This window comes from Panthera onca, chromosome C1, assembly GCF_046562875.1.
Source record: "Panthera onca isolate mPanOnc1 chromosome C1, mPanOnc1 haplotype 2, whole genome shotgun sequence".
NCBI classification, from domain to species: Eukaryota; Metazoa; Chordata; class Mammalia; order Carnivora; family Felidae; genus Panthera; species Panthera onca.
In genome coordinates, this window is record NC_138346.1 from 189,240,650 (window position 1) to 189,259,515 (window position 18,866).

Consider the following 18,866-nt stretch of genomic DNA (forward strand, 5'->3'; position numbering starts at 1 on the left):
ACACGCAACTGGCGGGTGTGTAAATTTGTGCCTTGGGGAGAGCTATTTGTCAGGACCCAGCAAAAGCTTCAGGGTAAATTCCTCTTGGCCAAGTATTTCCCCTTCTAGGAATTTAGCATGTGGTTACACTTACACGAGTCTGCAGAGGATATTCTAATGCTTTGTGGGTCTCCAGCCCCAGCACCCTGCTCTCTTCCCTGTTGAGCTGACAGCTAGACTTATGGAAGCTTCCAGAAGTGGAGGCTGAGTTGTCTGATATGCTAACTTGCTGGCTCTTGAAGCTCAGTTTCTCCTTATGGTTTGAAGCTGGTTTCTAAGCCAGAGCTCTCTGAGGGCTGTGGCCTTAGTGGCAGACAACACGGACCCCATGGCCATTCTGCCACCATCATCAGGTGATGCCTTTCCTCCCTCTGGCCGCAGGTAGCCAGGCTCCTGGACCCTGTCAGCAAAACCCTCTGCCTCTGACCTTATGTCATGACTTTGACAGGTACCAATTCTCTGGAGAAGCAGCCTTTTTCTCTGTTACTTCAAGTTTGTATTAAAATTTTACACGTACCCTCAGCATAGAAGGGATAAAAGAACCATTTTCTTGGTGTCACTTGGTCACAGTGATTAGAAGTTGTCCTTCTAGGGGTGCCTGGGTGGCTCAGCCAGCTGAGCATCTGCCTTTGGCTCAGATCATGATCTCATAGTTTATGAGTTTGAGCCCCGCGTCGGGCTCACTGCTGTCAGCCTGTCAGCACAGAGCCTGCTTCAGATTCTCTGTCCTCCTCTCTCTCTGCCCCTCCCCAACTTGTGCTCTCTCTCTTTCTCTCTCTCTCTCAAAAAATAAATGAAACACTAAAAAAATAAAAGACATGGACCTTCTAAAGGAGTTAAAATGTTAAGAAAGTGTTCGTGCCAGTCTGAATTGCAGTCCATTCCAAGACTGAAGCCTTCTTAGTTCTCGAAGGCTTGCCCCATGTCTATACCCGCGGTTCCAGCTGCCCCCTCCCACTGCCCCTTGTATTAAGCAACTCAGACCTGTCATGAGGTACAATCAAGGCAGCACAGAGCACTGGCCCAGGAGCCTGAGGGCAAGTGTGGCTCTGCACTGGTCATCGTCCCCCGTGGCTCAGGTACCCTGCTGAAGAGGGAAAGGATGGGCCTTCCGGCTCACAGGCCTTACTGACTCCATGGTGTAGACATGCCCTGGTTGCTCCTCCCTCAGAGAGTGCAGGCAGAAGGGCCCTCTCTGTAAAAGCACCAGGCGGGGCGCCTGGGTGGCTCAGTCGGTTAAGCGTCCGACTTCGGCTCAGGTCGTGATCTCGCGGTCTGTGAGTTCGAGCCCCACGTCGGGCTCTGTGCTGACAGCTCAGAGCCTGGAGCCTGTTTCGGATTCTGTGTCTCCCTCTCTCTCTGACCCTCCCCCATTCATGCTCTGTCTCTCTCTATCTCAAAAATAAATAAACGTTAAAAAAAAAAAAAATTAAAAAAAAAAAAAAAAAGCACCAGGCCCAGCTCACAGGTAGAGGCTGGCTGCTGACCCTGGGCATGTAGTGCCGGCCCAGTGAGTCACCTGATGACACAACAGTCACCTAACTGTCTTCCTCATCCACCCACCCCTCCTACCTGGCCTGCGAGCTGCTCCAAACCTCACCCGTTGGGACGCTTCCCCACCTACCCCTGGAGAGAAGGGAGGACCATAGGGCTCAACAATGTTAGTGTCCTCCTTGGCCAACTGACCCCCGCTCAGACTCAGTCATGCCACAGGGTTCCATCCATCCACCGGAAGAAGCAAAGCTTACCAGTAGCTAGTATTTGGGGGATGCTTTGACATCCTTGCATGAACGGGTCAATAGAAACAGTAAGTTTAGTAGACCCTCTATGATCCACACACAGCACCCAAGGGTCCCCACCAGGTACAACCAGGCCCAGGAGTTCCAGCCAGGAGAATAGTTCTCTGTCCGCACTGCAAATGACCTCTCTGCCTCGTCCTAACTTAGGTCAGATAAGCGAGGCCCTGGGTAATGCCATCATGGTGTTCTTCTCAGCCTTAGCTGGGCTCCCCATTTCTCCTTTCCAGCAGCCACAGCAAGGTCAGAATGAAAGCTGGAATACCTCCTTTGCTGTTAAGCCTCTAGACACCTGCAGATACTCTCCAGGGATATGGCCGTGCCCCTTGGGGCCAAGCCAGCGCTTTCATGGAACGTGGAGCCATAGACTGCTGTGTCCATTGAGCCGCAGAAGGCGTAGAGGGCATTTATTCATTGAGGGACGAGCCCTGACCAGGGGTTGGGAGGCACAGGGTGTTCTGGCCCCGCTTGCCATCCCTGTGCAAGATTAAGGGAAAATCACATTATCCTTCTAGCCTCAACCTCCTCATGTGTCAAGTGAAGGGATTTGACTAGACACCCAATCTCTAAGAATCCATTAGGAGGCCATAGTGGGATTTCAGCCCCCAGAGCAAAGCTGAAAAGTTTGTAGCAGGCACCCTGAGACAGCGCTTGTGCCTGGTTTGAGTCACAAAGGTGACTATTGATTATAAGGGAACCATTTGTTCCAGCTTGCCTGGGACAGCCCTAGTTGGTTCCCATTGCCGCTCCGTAGTTGGTAATAGTGCCTCTCTCACTCTCAAAAATGCCCCAGTTTGGGTGATATCTTACCTGGCCACCCTACTGATGGTGGTATGAGAAACGAGACTCGTCTGCCTTCCCCACACTCAGCCTGCCCTGTGAGGATGCCTCCTCTGCCTGAGTTGCAGGAGGCCTTTGACTTGCTCAAAGAACAGCCCTGGCTGCGTTGTGACCTTCTGTTGGCAAAAGTCAGTCACCCTGTTTGCCAGGGGGATGTCGTTTGAAGACGGAGGTGACCTTGTGCACCTTTCACTGCCCCTGTCTGAAGTGCCACATGAGAAAGCTGTTTCCAAGCAAGACTTTGCTTCCTGCAAAGAACTTAGATATTTCTTCCTCTCTGGCTGTAGGGACTCTGTGACGGACTACATCTCCCTTTCCTCTTTGACTGCTAGGAAAAACTGGAGGAAGCTGCCAGAATGATCCTCCTAGCTATTTCTTGATGGAGTAGTCATGGCCGTGTTAGACTGGGAGCCTCCACAGCCTGGGGTGGTGGTTTTACCTTCAGCATGAAACCCAGGCTTGGGTCAGCAAGGGAGACGCAAGCCGTGAATGGTGCCCCTCCTGGCCACCTTCAGAGCCCAGGGCCAGAGAGAGAATAACGCTAACCCGAGAAAAACCTATCCCTTGGAAAGCTCATCCCCGAATAACACACCGGCATCTCCCCCTGCACCACAGGAGGACCAGCTGTAGGACAAACCCACCTTTGTCTCGTGGCATCTATATCCACTAACATGTTGGACTCCATCACAGCCCTGAAGCACAGTTGAGGCAGGACTTGATATTATCCCATTTTACAGCTTGGGCAGCTGAGGCTTCGCAAGCTGACCCTGCCTCAGAGGCCTCCCATCCCCAACTGCCCTGCAGTTCCCAGAACACCACAGGTGACATTCGAGTCACCCAACACCACCGTGAATGCGGGTGAGGGAGGTTCGGACCATTGCTTGGGTGCTTAGAGTCAGGGGCCGTGACTTCTGGTCGAACCTCCCTGGTTAACCTTGTAGGGATATCAGCACATCTCACAGACTCCCGCTGCACGGGCCGTGGATAAGTTGTAGTAACTGTCTCTTCTCTTGTGTGTGTATTTCTCTGTGTGTGCTTTTGTCAAACAGAAGAACGTGAATTCCCCTCTGCGGCCACTGATCTCCAACACGGGACCAGAGGGGAGCAGGGGCCGGCCGGAGCTGCCCGAGGCGCCCAGCGTGGCTTGTCTAGTGCGGGGACCAGGGATGATCGGGCCGTGCACACAGATGTCTCCAGCCTTCAACCGTTCGCATAGCACACAGGGGACTCGTGGGTGGCCATTTGCCACTGCCAACTGAAACACTAGGATGGCAACGTTGACATCCTTCATGACGTTTCCAGGACAGACATTCAGGCAGAAAGTGCTGGCGCATTTTCTGTCTTCGAAGTAGAGGGCCATGCCTCACCAGTGTGAATAGTTTGGGCCCCGATGACCTCCTCCGAGTCCGCTCGCAGCCAGTGACACTCGCAAAAAAAAAAAAAAAAAAAACAAACAAACAAAAAACAAAACTCCCAAAGCCCATCTTGGGTTTGGCTTCCGGCAGCTCTTGACCAATGTGGCCAAAGCCAGACGCCTCCTTGGGACACTTGGATTATTCATAAATGCAGCCTGCCCCGACCCTCCCTGAATAGCATCTGAAGTCTCTGTGGAGGTCATGGATCCTGAACAAAGTGTCAAGGGCACCAAGAAGGCTGAGGGAAGTCCCCGGAAGCGGCTGACCAAAGGAGAGGCCGTGCAGGCCAGTGTTTCGTCCAGTGCCCCGTACCCAGGCAGCGGCACGACTGCCACCCCAGAGGGCCCCCTCCAAGAGCTCCTCGCCCCGCAGCCCTTCCCGGGCCCCTCGTCGGTTCTTAGGGAAGGCTCTCAGGAGAAAACAGGCCCTAAGAGGTCCTCCATTGAAACCTCCGTCCCCATCTCGAAGCTTCCGCAGCACCCTCTGACACCAGCATTCATGTCGCCCGGCAAACCGGAGCATCTCCTGGAGGGGTCCGCGTGGCAGCTGGTCGACCCCATGAGACCTGGACCCTCAAGCTCCTTCGTGACCCCTGGGCTCCATCCTCCGAGCCAGCTCCTGCCTTCCCACGCTTCCATCATCCCCCCCGAGGACCTGCCTGGCATCCCCAAAGTCTTTGTGCCCCGTCCCTCCCAGGTCACCTTGAAGCCCCCAGAAGAGGCGCCCAAGAAAGAGAGGAAGCCGCAGAAGCCCGGCAAGTACATATGCCAGTACTGTAGCCGGCCCTGCGCCAAGCCCAGCGTGCTCCAGAAACACATCCGCTCGCACACGGGCGAGAGGCCCTACCCCTGCGGCCCCTGCGGCTTCTCCTTCAAGACCAAGAGTAACCTGTACAAGCACAGGAAGTCCCACGCCCACCGCATCAAAGCCGGCCTGGCCTCCGGGGTGGGCGGCGAGATGTACCCCCCGGGGCTGGAGATGGAGAGGATCCCGGGGGAGGAGTTCGAGGAGCCCACCGAAGGGGAAAGCACAGACTCAGAAGAGGAAACAGGCACCACGTCTGCCCACCCCACAGAGCTCTCCCCCAGGCCCAAGCACCCCCTCCTGTCCAGCGGCCTGTACAGCTCTGGGAGCCAGGGCTCCAGTCACGACCGCTGTTCCTTGTCCCAGTCCAGCTCAGCCCCGTCGCTCGAGGACCCCACCCCGTTCTCGGAACCCTCCTCCGAACACCCCCTGAGCCAGAAACCCGAAGACACCCACACGATAAAGCAGAAGCTGGCCCTCCGCTTGAGTGAGAGGAAAAAGGTGATGGACGAGCAGGCGTTTCTGAGCCCGGGCAGCAAAGGGAGCACGGAGTCTGGATACTTCTCCCGCTCTGAGAGCGCCGAGCAGCAGGTCAGCCCCCCGAACACCAACGCCAGGTCCTATGCCGAGATCATCTTCGGCAAGTGCGGGCGGATCGGGCAGCGGACCGCCATGCTGACGGCCACGTCCACGCAGCCCCTCCTGCCGCTGTCCACCGAAGACAAGCCCAGCCTGGTGCCTTTGTCTGTGCCCCGGACGCAGGTCATAGAGCACATCACCAAGCTCATCACCATCAACGAGGCCGTGGTGGACACCAGCGAGATAGACAGCGTGAAGCCGAGGAGGAGCTCGCTGTCCAGGCGCAGCAGCATGGAGTCCCCCAAATCCAGCCTCTACCGGGAGCCCCTGTCGTCCCACGGTGAGAAAACGACGAAGCCCGAACAATCACTGCTGAGCCTCCAGCACCCGCCCAGCACCACCCCCCCTGTGCCTCTGCTGAGAAGCCACTCAATGCCTTCCGCCACCTGCACCCTCAGTACCCCCCATCACACCTTCCGAGGTAGCTACTCGTTCGACGACCACGTCACCGAGTCCGAAGCCCTGAGCCGCAGCACTCAAGTGCTTACCTCCCACCCCCGGATGCTCAAGCGCCAGCCGGCCATCGAACTACCTTTGGGAGGGGAGTACGGTTCCGAGGAGGCCGGGCCCAGTAGCAAAGACACAGCCTCCAAACCCGCGGACGAGCCGGAACCCAAGGAAAGTGACCTCACCAAAAAGACCAAGAAGGGCTTGAAAACGAAAGGGGTGATCTATGAATGTAACATATGCGGTGCTCGGTACAAGAAAAGGGACAATTACGAAGCCCACAGGAAGTACTACTGCTCGGAGCTGCAGATCACAAAGCCCGTCTCTGCAGGTGCTCACGTGTCCCCAGAAGCCGAAAAGAGTCAGGCTGAGCACGAGCCCTGGTCCCAGATGATGCATTACAAGCTGGGGACCACCCTGGAGCTCACTCCGCTGAGGAAGAGGAGGAAGGAGAAGAGCCTCGGGGATGAGGAAGAGCCGCCTGCCTTTGAGTCGGCTAAAAGTCAGTTTGGCAGCCCCGGGCCGTCCGATGCTGCTCGGAACCTTCCCCTGGAGTCCACCAAGTCACCAGCAGAACCGAGTAAGTCAGTGCCCTCCCTGGAGGGACCCGCGGGCTTCCCGCCGAGGACTCCCAAGCCAGGGTCTGGTCTCGAGTCGGGGAAGGAGAGGAGAACAACGTCCAAAGAAATTTCCGTCATCCAGCACACCAGCTCCTTCGAGAAGTCCGACTCCCTGGAGCAGCCCAGCGGCCTGGAAGGGGAAGACAAGCCCCCGGCCCCGTTCTCCTCGCCCCCGCCCGCCCCACACGGACGCTCCGCCCACTCCCTGCAGCCCAGGCTGGTCCGCCAGCCCAACATCCAGGTCCCCGAGATCCTGGTGACGGAGGAGCCCGACCGGCCAGACACGGAGCCTGAGCCACCTCCCAAGGAGCCCGAGAAGACAGAGGGATTCCAGTGGCCCCAGCGCAGCCAGACGCTCGCCCAGCTCCCGGCAGAGAAGCTGCCGCCTAAGAAGAAGAGGCTGCGCCTGGCAGAGATGGCCCAGTCATCGGGGGAGTCCAGCTTCGAGTCCTCCGCGCCCCTGTCTCGCAGCCCCAGCCAGGAGAGCGGTGTCTCTCTGAGCGGGTCCAGCCGCTCCGCCTCCTTCGAGAGGGATGACCACGGAAAAGCCGAGGCCCCCGGGCTCTCGTCCGACACGCGCCCCAAGCCCTTGGGCACCCACATGCTGACCGTCCCCAGCCACCACCCGCACGCCCGAGAGATGCGGAGGTCAGCCTCAGAGCAGAGCCCCAACATTTCCCACTCCGCCCACATGACCGAGACACGCAGCAAATCATTCGACTACGGCAGCTTGTCCCTGACAGGCTCTTCGGCGCCGGCCCCAGCGGCTCCCGCTGCCCCGGCAGCCCCCGCAGCCCCGCCAGAGAGAAGGAAATGCTTTTTGGTGAGACAGGCCTCTCTGAGCAGGCCTCCAGAAACTGAGCCAGAGGCCGCCCCCAAGGGACGACAGGAGAGCGAGGAACCAAAGCCCTCATGCAGTAAGCCTTCCGCCAAAAGCTCACTGCCCCAGATTTCCTCGGCGGCCACCTCACACAGCGGGCACCCGGGAGGCAAGAGCCAGGGGCAGGACAGACCCCAGCTGGGGTCCACTCCGCCCTACACAGAAGCTCTGCAGGCGTTCCACCACCCCGTTGCCCAGCTCCCCCTGCATGAGAAACCCTACCTGCCCCCACCCGTCTCCCTCTTCTCCTTCCAGCCCCTCTTGCAGCACGAGCCAGGACAGTCTTCAGAATTCTTCTCCACCCAGGCCATGTCCAGCCTCCTCTCCGCCCCGTACTCCATGCCGCCGCTTCCTCCCTCCTTATTTCAAGCCCCGCCACTTCCCCTCCAGCCCACCGTTCTGCACCCGGGCCAGCTCCACCTCCCCCAGCTCATGCCTCACCCAGCCAGCCTCCCCTTCCGGCAGCCCCCTTCGTTTCTTCCCGTGCCGTACCCTGCCTCGTCGGCACTCTCTTCTGGATTTTTCCTGCCTCTGCAATCCCAGTTCTCGCTTCCGCTCCCCGGTGACGTGGAGAGCCGTCTGCCCCAGATCAAAACCAGCCCGGCCCCGCTGGCAACGGGAACGGCCGGCCTCTCCCCCAGCACAGAGTACAGCAGTGATGTCCAGCTGTCCCCCGTGGCTCCCCCGGCCAGCTGCTCGGCACCCACATCGGCCCCCCCGCTGACCCTGCCCGCCTGCCCAGACACGATGGTATCCCTGGTTGTGCCCGTCCGCATTCAGACCAACATGCCGTCCTACGGGAGTGCCATGTACACGACCCTGTCCCAGATCCTGGTCACCCAGTCCCAGAGCAGCTCCACAACCGTGACTCTTCCCAAGTTTGAGGAGCCCCCGTGCAAAGGGACAAGTGTGTGTGGGACGGATGTGTACGAGGTCCGGCCTGGATCGGCTGGGGTGAGCGAAGAGCAGAGCAGAGGTTTCCCGACTCCATACTTGAGAGTGCCTGTGACATTGCCCGAAAGAAAAGGCGCCTCCCTGTCCTCGGAGAGCGTCCTGAGCCCGGAGGGGAGTTCTTCAACGGTCGGGGGGAGCAAACGTGTCCTTTCACCAGCTGGCAGCCTTGAACTTACCATGGAAACCCAGCAGCAAAAAAGGGTGAAGGAAGAGGAGGCTTCCAAGGCAGATGAAAAACTCGAGCTGGTAAAACCATGCAGCGTGGTGCTCACCAGCACGGAGGACGGCAAGAGGCCGGAGAAATCCCACTTGGGCAGCCAGGGCCAGGCCAGGAGGGAGCTAGAAACACTGTCCAGCCTATCCTCAGATCCGTCTGACCCAAAGGAAATCAGTCCCCTTCCTCACTCCTCATTGTCCCATGTGACGGCCCCAGGCTCAGAGGCTTTGAAGGAATATGCCCAACCATCTGCTAAGCCTCACCGAAGAGGGCTGCCCTCACTGAGTGTGAAGAAAGAAGATTCCAAGGAACAACCTGACCTCCCTCCACTGGCACCTTCCAGCTCGCTGCCTCTGTCAGAAACGTCCCCCAGACCAGCCAAGTCGCAAGAAGGTACGGACTCAAAGAAGGTACTGCAGTTCCCCAGCCTCCACACGACCACTAATGTCAGTTGGTGCTATTTAAACTACATTAAGCCAAATCACATCCAGCATGCAGATAGGAGGTCCTCTGTTTACGCTGGTTGGTGCATAAGTTTGTACAACCCCAACCTTCCGGGGGTTTCCACTAAAGCTGCTTTGTCCCTCCTGAGGTCTAAGCAGAAGGTGAGCAAAGAAACATATACCATGGCCACAGCTCCGCATCCTGAGACAGGAAGGCTTGTGCCATCCAGCTCCCGCAAGCCCCGCATGACAGAGGTAAGTCTGCCTTGTTCTCCTTCCCCTTGCTGTATTGCTGAAGCCTGTGCTGAGCTTTTAAAGGCGCACTCTCCTCAAGTTCTATTTGCATAACTAGAGCAGAACGAGTGGGCAGATTTCCTCTCTGTCAGCTGTGACTGACCACCGTATGAGAAAACATATTTATTGGGTTTCTTTGTGTGTCCCTCATCGTCAGACTAGATACATTTCGATAAAGTAAGATTTAAAGTGATCCTGCTTTCCCATTAGTAGCTTCTATTGTAAAAGCAAAGACACCATCTGAGTCAGGACAAAAAAAAAAAAAAAATCTCCAAAAGACTGAATCGGAAACCTTGGCTGATGGGAAAGTCTGCAGCAATTTGAAAACTTTATGCCACTGCCCACGTTCCTTCCTTGTCCTGTCAGCCTTTTCCTGCTTTTCTTATTCTCTACACCTGCTATTTCCATTCTCTGGTTACCACTCAGAATCTTCCCACTCCCAGAGTTTCTAGAATTTGGCACAAACAACTCCTGAAATATTTCTTCTTTCTTTTCCACGAGCTGGCTGGAAAAGAAAGTGTTGGCTGCAGTGCTCCCCGTCACCAGTAGGGGGCAAGATCACTCACAGCTGTGCTGTGTGGCAGCACCTTTCCCTAAGGGTTCACATGTACTCCTCAGTTGCCTCTGATCTGAGGCTGCTCCAGGAGCCATAGAGTGACCCCTGCAAGTTCAGGAAATTGGAAATTTGATGGTTCCAACTTTGCTTCAGATACCCAAACAGCTCCATACCCTGATAAGGCCAGCCTAAGGACCCCGGCCGTGCCATGTCGGCCGATTGACATTGTTCTGTCGATTGAGTAGCCTCGGTGTGCCAGGCGCTGTGCTGGGCCCTTGAATCCAGTCAGTGGTTATTTCTACTTATGAGGCAGGAGGACCATCCCCTCTCTATAGATGAGGGACCCAAGGGTCAGGGGTGAGAGAAGTCAAGGCCATATATGGTAGATATTTGACAAACCCAGAATTTGCACTTAGATCTGACTCCAGAGACTCACTTTTTTCTTCTTCCAAATATTTGAGGAAAGAAGGCCGTAAAAGTGACTGCAAATTTTAAAATGTTCATCAGTGTGTCTTCAGGCCAGATGCTTTGCTCAAATCAGGCATAAATCCACTAAACTAAATTCATCTTACAGATACATGAACAAAACTGTGTTCTGGAACTTCTCCTGTGTTTGCGTCCTCCTCTTTTATCATTGAGTGAAATTTGTGCACTGAGTTTGTCCTTAGCTCAGCTGGGTATGCTTCACAGGATTGTTTCCCAGATGTATTCTCTGACTGTCCTGTCAGTCTACGGACGTCCCTAAATGAGATTTCCACTTTTGCCATAAAGTGGCAAATCATGACTGATTTGCTCTCCTGTGTATCTTGCTGGCTACGTCTACTCCCAAAATGCTTTTATACTTATATTCATACTTACAGCTTCTTGTGCACCTGCTGTGGGCCAAGTGGTGTGCTAGACTTCACGTTCATCCTCACAACCACCTTGGAAGTTAGGGTACTACATCACCATTTTATGGATGAGAATACCAACGCACAGAGAAGTTAGGTAACCTGTATAGGGCTGCACGGGACATGGCGGAGCCTGGATTCAAAATTAGACCTCACTCCACAGCCCTTTCAAATGATCTGGGCTGCCTCCCCACTTTAATGACTATACATTAAAAGGTCATTTACGAAAAAGTAAGAGTTAATTTAGCTTAATGGAGTTCAGCAGTCTTTTGCTTAAAATGCCGCTTTCATAAAATGAGCTGAAACCTGCAAACTTTTTCTCGGAATAACTCAACAGATTCACTGGCAGATTTCCTGCCAGAAGTGCGCCAGTCTGGTGCATTAATATTAACTGCATGGCCCACTGCTTGATGCCTTGCTACAATTACACTTCTCTCTCTCTCTGGCCACTGCTTGCATATCTCCCGTGATGGGGAGCTCACCCCCTCTTGGTTCAACCCAACCTATCTTTGGACAGTGCTCCAAGGAAGTTCTTTACTGTACTGAGCTTATAGCTTCTGTTCTCTGTTAGTAGCTCTGAAAAGGCCCTTCAGGTTATCTTAGCATTTTAAAGGTCTTCCAAACTGTCTTCATGAAGGTCTAGGTCACCCTATCGGGTTTGAGTTTGGTCATAGGTACTTTTTTCTGTACATAAGCCCTGGAGAACTCAAGCTTATACAAAAGTTCATGTGGGAGCCACATTCCGATCATTCCCCAGGTTTCTCCTGCTTCTTTCTCCTTGGGGATCATTTTGACAACCACATATAGCAAACAGAAGGAATAAGGATTCCAGTGTCAGGTTTCCCAGATTTGAATCCCACTGCCCCGCTTACTAGCTGTGTGACCTTGAGCCAGCTACCTACTCTGTCTGTGCGTTGGTTTCCTCATCTGTAAACTAGAGATACCAAAAATACTTAGCTCATAGGACTGTGGAGATAAGAAAGTGAGTTAAAATATACAAAGTGTGTTTAGAACAGTACTTGGCACATTGGCACTCAATAATCGTTTTTATGATGGAAAGACAATCATATTATTGTCTTTAAAAGCCAACATGGAGCCCTGGCCCACCTGCTCCGTTCTAGCAGTGTTTCCTGATAGAGTGGTTCATTGCCACCCAAACCAGCCTCCTCCAGCTTAGCCCAGACATCACAGCTGGTTGTGAGAGAAAAGTCATCCATCAGCCTGGGGGAGGCCCCTTGCTCATTCTGTGGGTGGCCCAGATGGCAGGCTGAGATAGGAGTGAGAACAGCAACTCTGGAAACCCATGGGTATTACACGAAGTCAGCTGCCTTCTGCCAAAGCTGCGGTCCATAGCCTCACTTGGTCTCCCATCTCCAATTCTGAAGAGACTGTTTGGGGGGGGGGGCGGTGGTCACTGAGTCATAGGCATTGGCCCTGACCTGGATCTTCAGGATGATCTAAATCCCCTCAGAGGTGAGCTAAACCCAGAAAGATGAAGTAATCCACCCAAAGGCGGCTCAGCACGCACTAGCCCACGTGGAGCCAAAACTCAGATTCCCTGATGCCCAACCAGCTACCTTTCTGCTCAGCCCAACCCACGTTTATAGCGGCAGGTGTCATGGCTGCCACAGGAGCCTGGGGCTTAGATCGCCCCCGCCCGTAGAGACATGGTTGCTTCTCCCACTGGCTGTAAACCTGACCTTGACTGACAGCAGCATAAACGAGGGCGAGAATCTCACTCCTGGCACTGTGGGCCCCAGCGCCCAGCCCAGCATCACTGCTCCCTATTCAAGGGTATGCCCACCTGCTGCTGCCATCAGAGGGTCTAGAGGACCTGTTGCTCTCATGAGCCAGCTCTCCCCACTGGGGCCCACAGCTCTGTGAAAAGATCGGGTTCCCTCAGACTACCAGTCAGAGCCTGCACAGCCCCCTCCAGGTGCATGCCCATCAGTGAGCATGGTCAGGGCCCTCGGGACGCCTGCACTCTGCTCCCAGCAATGTCCTTAACTTGGAGGGTGACCTTGACTTCCTGATCTATAAAAGAGAACTGGACCAGTTCATCTCCAGGATGGAGTGTTCATTTATTTGCTCCGCATTCCTTACCCATCCTCTCTGAGGCAGGCCCTGTTTTGGGGGCTGGCATGACCGAGGACGCCAGCATAAGGACCTGTCCCCAGAAGGTCCTAGACTAGTGTGAAAGGAAAGGCAAACACAGCTCCCGTGGGAAAGCCTGGTCTCCCCAGGAGAAGGACCTGGTCGGAGTCCCAGTTTTGACACTAACCACGTGGCCTTGAAGAAGGGGCTTCACCTCTCTGGGGATCAGTTTCCTTCTTTCTGCAAACTGCAGCTACTAACGCATCTGCACAGGGTCGAGGGAAGAGTAAGTGAGCTACACACAGTTAAGAGTAAGCGTGCAGTGCCATCAAAGGCACCGTTCTATGACTACCGTTTAACAGCAGTGATTTTGTCATTCTGCGGTGGGCCAGGTTCACCTCCCTTCGCTGGTTTCCCCGGAAGGCCAGAAAGATCTAGCTAGAGTGCAGAAGTCAGAAGAGAAGCGAGGGAAGCCGGAGGAAGATGCTCCTGCCTCCAAAAGAGGGGAGCCAGCGAGGATCAAAATCTTCGAAGGAGGGTAAGAATCACGTTTGGTTTGCAATATTTGGTTCTGCTTCCTGTGGAGTAAGAGGTGGCACCGTCTGTGTTGAGCGGCGGTGAGCGTCTCTCCCGGCGGGGCTGTGCCCACAGGTGCTTGCCCGCAGGCGCCATGTTCGTGGGACTCAAAGGCCACCTCGGTTTCAGAATGCCGGGCTCTCTGGTGGGGGATGGGAACGGGGCGTCTGCTGAGGACTGGAGGAGTCTGGGTCTTTCTCCAGCCCCTTCGTTCTTCCGATGCTGGCCGGGTTTCTAGTCCCTGCATTGGGGCCGCTAGTCGTCTCCCAGGTCCTGTCTGGACTGCCATTTACTTTGGTGCGTGTTCCCCCCAAAATCACCTCTGTCCTGCCCAAGCGGCCACCTTGGCCTGCCTGGTGTCCCACAGGGGACTCGGGCTCTGCCCGCAGGCTGTTTGCAGGGCTGATAATGAAGGCAGTGCTCGCACCAGCTGTCTACACCCGTCCCCATTCTGACTGGTCGGGGTCCAGGACTCATCGGTTGGTCAGCGTTTGGAATATCACCCCTGGTGTTTTACCTTTGGTGCTTGTCTTTGGAAACCTAATGATCCAAACATCTCGGAACTCACACTCTGGGGCCCTCTGGGCTCCGGAAGGGTACCTTGTTTCGGACTTGCTTTGTGGAAGTTTTGTGCAAGCTGTGTTCTATGTGACCATGTGTTTGCTCCCTGGGATATGGGTGTCTGTAAGCAGATCCCGTGGTGTCTGTCTCAGGGTCCTGTGTCTGTGTCTCCAATGTGATCAATGCAGCCCTCCTCGTACCCAGTCCCAAGGGACAACGGCATGAGGGAAAACCTACCTTCCAAGAAGGACAGTCCTCACGGACACCAGCCAACACGGGGCGTCACTGGGGGCCCGCCATTCCCTAGCACCTGGAGATGCCGAACTCACAAGGTCAAAGCGGGAGGTGCTGGACTCCTCTCTTGGTTGGGGAAAACAGAGGCGGCCAAGTTCCCGGTGGCAGTGGCCAGCAGGGGCTGTCAGCAGAGGGTGTTTGGAAACGAAACTTGGGGAGTTGGGTTGTCACGGTGACATCGAGGGGGCTGGGGATGACAAAAAATGGCAGTGGTAAGAATACCACCCTGTAGGGCAGAAACATCCCACCCAGAATTCCAATAGTGGCTCCATTGGGAAATACTAGACCAAAGGTTTTTCAAAATACTGACCCTCTTTCCAACTGGGGACAGACCAGTTTCCTCTCCTGCTATTTGAATAGAGCGCCCTCTTGTGTCTCTGTGTTCTCATATCATTGGGTACTTAAAAGGCCCCCTAAGACTTCATCCAAGGATTGATGCTTCTGGTCACAGGGACTTGCCTTCTCTCCTCTTGCTTCAAGGGACGCCAGGGTGGCTCAATCCATTAAGCGTCCGACTCTTAATCTGAGTTCAGGTCTCGATCTGAAGGTTGTGAGTTTCAGCCCCGCGTTGGGCTCTGCGTTGGGTTCTGCGCTAGGCATGAAGCCTTCTTAAAAAAAAAAAAAAAAAGAAAGAAAAGAAAAGAAACAAGAAAATCGCCTTGCAGAAGAACTGTGAGGCCCTGAGGGGCCACTGAGTGATAGCTGGTGTGCACAAAGAGGTTTGCTTCTTCCCTGAGAAGCAGCTGCCCCCAGACTGGAGGTCGGGTCCCCGAGGCGGCTCCCTGCTGCCCTTGTTCCCCTGGGAAGCCTGAGCTCCGGAAGGACAGCTGGCAGGAGCCTCCCCTGATCCCGGTTAGTTCACATCTCCAGCTACGTGCTGGAGTCTCTCTGCCACATGATCTGCCTTCAGCTGAAACGTGGAAGGTTACACCCGAGTCCCCTTCTCTTCCTACCGCCTGGGCATCGGTGCCCCCCCCCCCCCCATTGTCCCATCCAGGTTGCCATTTAGTTCCACCTGCTCTCTTCCAGAATCTCCCTCTCTTTCCAGGTCCATCCTCCCTGCCCCTCCCACTTACCTCTCTTCCGCTCAGACAAGCCCTCACGTCTCCAGCTCGGTTTCCTCGTGTGTTAGAGGGAAAAAACAACATGCTCTGTTGATCGGCGGAGGATCCTGTGCTGTGCCACCCATGGGCCGTGGTTCACGGCACTGAGCATTTTGTCACTACCGTACCCATCTCATGTGTCTCCCTCCAGGATGATCTCGCTCTGTTCCGCAGGCTGTGAGACATGTCCTCCTCAGTCCCTCAGCTTGTCACATCCAATTTGAGCGCTTCAGGGTCATGTAGTGTCACCCGTCAGATTCTCTTCTCCCTCAGCCCAGCTGTCCCATCTGGGCCCTCGCTGCACCTCCCACGCCCCACTTCTGGTGACCCCTCTATATTCATGGTTCTCTGGGGGCTAGTATCACCCCCCCCCAGGAATGTTTGGAAATTTGGGGAGAGTGTTTTAGGTTGCCATATACCTGGGGGCACCTCCGGCATTTCATGGATGGAGTCAAGGATGCGACCATCCATGCAACCAAGCACAAAACCACTCAAACTGCCAGGGATGTCCCCCACCCAGAAAATGACTATGCCCTTCAAGCAGACCCATCCGAGGTCCACAGTTTTGTCTTAGATCCCTGTCTTCCTTTTTTCTTTCATTTTCTTCCCCTCCTCCTCCCTCTCTGCCTCCTCCTCCTCTTTCTTCTTCTCCTCCTCCTCCCCCTCCTTTTCTTCCTCCTCCCCTTCCTTCTCCTCCTCCTCCCCTTCCTCCTTCTTTCCCCTTCTTCTCCTTCTCCTTCTCCTTCTCCTTCTCCTTCTCCTTCTCCTTCTCCTTCTCCTTCTCCTTCTCACAGCAGACATTTATATTTCACTTCAGGACACATTCAACAAGGGGTTCTGTTCCTAAGAACCACTAAGGCATCTAGGGCGACAGAGACTGAGAGAGGAAGATGAAAAATAGCCAGTTATGCACTGCCTCCTACAGCTTCCACCCAGAAGCTTCTATTTTCTTGCAATGGCCAGGGCAAGCCCCGCAGCCTCACCTGCTGCATGGGGGAACCAGACGTACTTGGTAGACAGCACTGACTACTCCGGTGGCTTTAACATGCATCTGCAACTGGTTTTTACTCAACAATGTTTTCGAGATGTATCCTTGTTGATTCACATAGATCTGATCTATAGCAGTAAGTCGATAAGCCGGACACAAAGAGTAGATACCATGGGACCAACACTCATGAGTCTTTTTATCACTAATCAAGCTACTCACTAGTCTCCCTACCTTCTTCTTGACCTCCAACCCAGCAATTGATCAATTAACCAATCCATCAAGGTGGGGCCATTGATTCCGTGTCTTGTGGGTGCTCTGGGCCCGAAGATACCCAGAGCCAAGGGGATAAACCATGGTTCTGCTCTTAAGGTGCTTGGTGAGTGGTTCAGGTGGTAGCACAAGGCTGAGGTGTGGATTGCTCGTGTTGAGATGCTCACAACAGACAGGGATCCCTGGGTCTAGAGCAGCCAGAAGAGGCTTCCTGGACAGGGTGGGGCTAGGCCTGGAAAGGTGGGTGAGACTGGGACAGGCCAAGAGGGAAGGTAGCTCAGTCAGCAGTCTGAAAATAATGGCGACCCACGTACTTGGTCAGACTGATTTCTTTTGGCCTGAAGTGTTCTCCCTTGCCATCACTTATCTCCTTGGTTTCAAACATTGTCACTGCACCAGTGGCACTAAATCTGGGTCTCCGGCTAGAACCTCATTCCTGAACTATACGCCCTTGCTTCTGATGCTTCCTGGGCCCCTCAATTTCAGCATTACTGACCAAGCCACCAACAGAATCTTCTTCTACATCCAGACCTTGGATGATGTACTCAGACGTTCACATTCAAAACCTTAGTATCATCTTGGACCCTTTTCTCCTGATCCCCCCACCTTCCAGTTAGTCCCCAAGTTCTGGTGTCCACACAGAGTGGTCCACGACCCAGCTATCACCTCTCTTCATTCCCTGTGCCGTGTCTCTGGCCTCCCTCTCTCCAGCCTCCCAGGTTGGTGCCATTGAGTGCCTTTGATCATGGTTCTGCCTATCAGACTTCAGCTTCAGGGCCTTCTGTGGCTGCCATACCCACAGAATCCAGTTAAAACTCAACCTGATCTTCCTGGACCCACAGTCCAACAAGCCACTACCGTCCATTACCCTCTGGGCCTGCTGAACTCTGCCCTGTGCCAAATCTTGTCCAGCCTTCAGAGGCAGTACTCAACCCTCTCTTTTAACTAACGTCCCAGGTCCCTCCACACTCCCTAGTCCTTTGTGTAACTTCTGGAATAACATTGGCACTGGAATTCATTCCAGGACCCCTCTTGACTTGGGTCCTAGGCCCTTGCTTTGTACACCTATGCATCGGTTCCTATTTATTGCTGGCACCCAGAGCCCTCTCTTCATTTCCCATCACTTCCACACCTGAACAAAGCCTGCATTTTCCAGACAGCCTCTGGAAGCGCCCATCAGGAATGTGTTGGCTCTCTCAGCCAGCACCTATGCATTTGGCCTTCGTTGTTTCAGAAGGGCTCCTTTGTTAGGGAGTGTTGTTTTCACACATACAAAGTTATATTGTTCATGGAGGGTAATGCTTATATTGTCCTAACTCAAGTTCACTTGTGGCAAGGAAAGCTGGGAGCTTAGCCCCAAGGGCTGGTGTGGAAGAAGGAGAGGTTGGAATCCATAAGAACTACCCGGCTGCTGAAAGTAGTCATCCAAGCTTTGAGGAATGGGGAGGTCGGTGCTTAGGTCTGAAGAGAATGATGAGTTCAGACAGTAAGAGCCAGGGGAGCCAGGCCCAGCTGAGGTGGGATATTGGGAAAGGTGGCCATGGGCAGGGAGCAAGGGATTGGTGTGTGTGTGGGGGGCGGGTGGTATTTATATGTTGCCCAGGGCTGCTCCTGAGCCCTTTGGGCATTTATCAGAACAAACCCCACCCCAGACCCTGCCAACTGTAGGACCTCAGCTACTGGGCTGAGAGAAGACCACCTGGGCTCCTCTTGGAGGGTGCTGGATCCCATCTCTTCTCACCTACCCCAATATACCCCAACACATCACTCCAGCCATTGGTTCTCTCCTGACCCATTTGATTCAGCATATCCAAACTTAAAGCTTCCCACCTTAAAAACACGCCTTTGACCGAAGGGTCTATATCACCAGATTTCTCTGCTTCTCTTTAAAGGAAAACTCCAGAAAGAGTTGACTATACTTGCTTACCTCCGTGTCTTTCCTCCCGTTCTCTCTCAGTCCATTCCAGGTAACTGCTCCTGACAAGATCAATAGTGCCCTCCACCCTGTAGAATTCTGTGGTCGGTTCTCACTTCTTCCCTGCCCTGTCAGTAGCATTTGACACGACGGGTCCCTCCCCCCTTCCTTGAAACACTCTGTCCATTGGTTTCCAGGGTGCCATCTTTCTTGACCCTCCTCTTCCTTTGC

At 54.4% G+C, this 18,866-nt stretch overlaps 1 protein-coding gene across 4 annotated transcripts in view; it reads left to right on the forward strand.

Moving 5' to 3' along the window:
* HIVEP3 (HIVEP zinc finger 3) overlaps positions 1–18,866 on the forward strand; it is a 469,065-nt gene that overhangs the window by 402,242 nt on the left and 47,957 nt on the right. For all 4 annotated transcript variants that reach the window (XM_060625315.3, XM_060625317.3, XM_078452014.2 and 1 more), the window contains 2 exons: positions 3,725–9,349; positions 13,321–13,466. In XM_060625315.3, the coding sequence (XP_060481298.3) occupies positions 4,292–9,349; positions 13,321–13,466 (5,204 nt within the window). In that variant the 5' untranslated portion in view covers positions 3,725–4,291. The remainder of the gene's footprint in view (positions 1–3,724; positions 9,350–13,320; positions 13,467–18,866) is intronic.